At 42.5% G+C, this 318-nt stretch overlaps 1 protein-coding gene across 1 annotated transcript in view; it reads left to right on the top strand.

Annotated features, from left to right (window-relative positions):
• Window positions 1-318, top strand: part of LOC111831644 — a 5237-nt gene that overhangs the window by 2762 nt on the left and 2157 nt on the right. Inside the window, exon 5 of the mRNA XM_023786685.1 lies at window positions 87-315. Coding sequence (XP_023642453.1) covers window positions 87-315 — 229 coding nt within the window. The remainder of the gene's footprint in view (window positions 1-86; window positions 316-318) is intronic.

The following is a 318-nucleotide window of genomic DNA, read 5'->3' as shown; positions in this document are numbered from 1 at the left end:
CCAAGTTCTAAATGTTCTTCGTTCTCAAACCCTCTTTGCTAATTTTTCTAAATGCTCATTCTGTACTACTGAGGTTGTTTTTCTAGGCTTTGTTGTCAGTGCAGAAGGAGTTAGAGTGGACGATGAGAAGGTCAAAGCTATTAAGGAGTGGCCAACACCCAAAAACGTGGCAGAAGTGAGGAGCTTTCATGGATTAGCAGGATTTTACAGGCGATTTGTTCAAGATTTCAGCACTATTGCAGCGCCACTTACAGAAGTAGTCAAGAAGGATGTAGGATTCAGATGGGAAGAAGCACAAGAGAAGGCGTTTTCAGCCTT

This window comes from Capsella rubella, unplaced genomic scaffold (assembly GCF_000375325.1).
Source record: "Capsella rubella cultivar Monte Gargano unplaced genomic scaffold, Caprub1_0 scaffold_84, whole genome shotgun sequence".
In the NCBI taxonomy this organism is placed as follows: Eukaryota; Viridiplantae; Streptophyta; class Magnoliopsida; order Brassicales; family Brassicaceae; genus Capsella; species Capsella rubella.
This window is presented reverse-complemented; position numbering and strand designations above follow the sequence as displayed.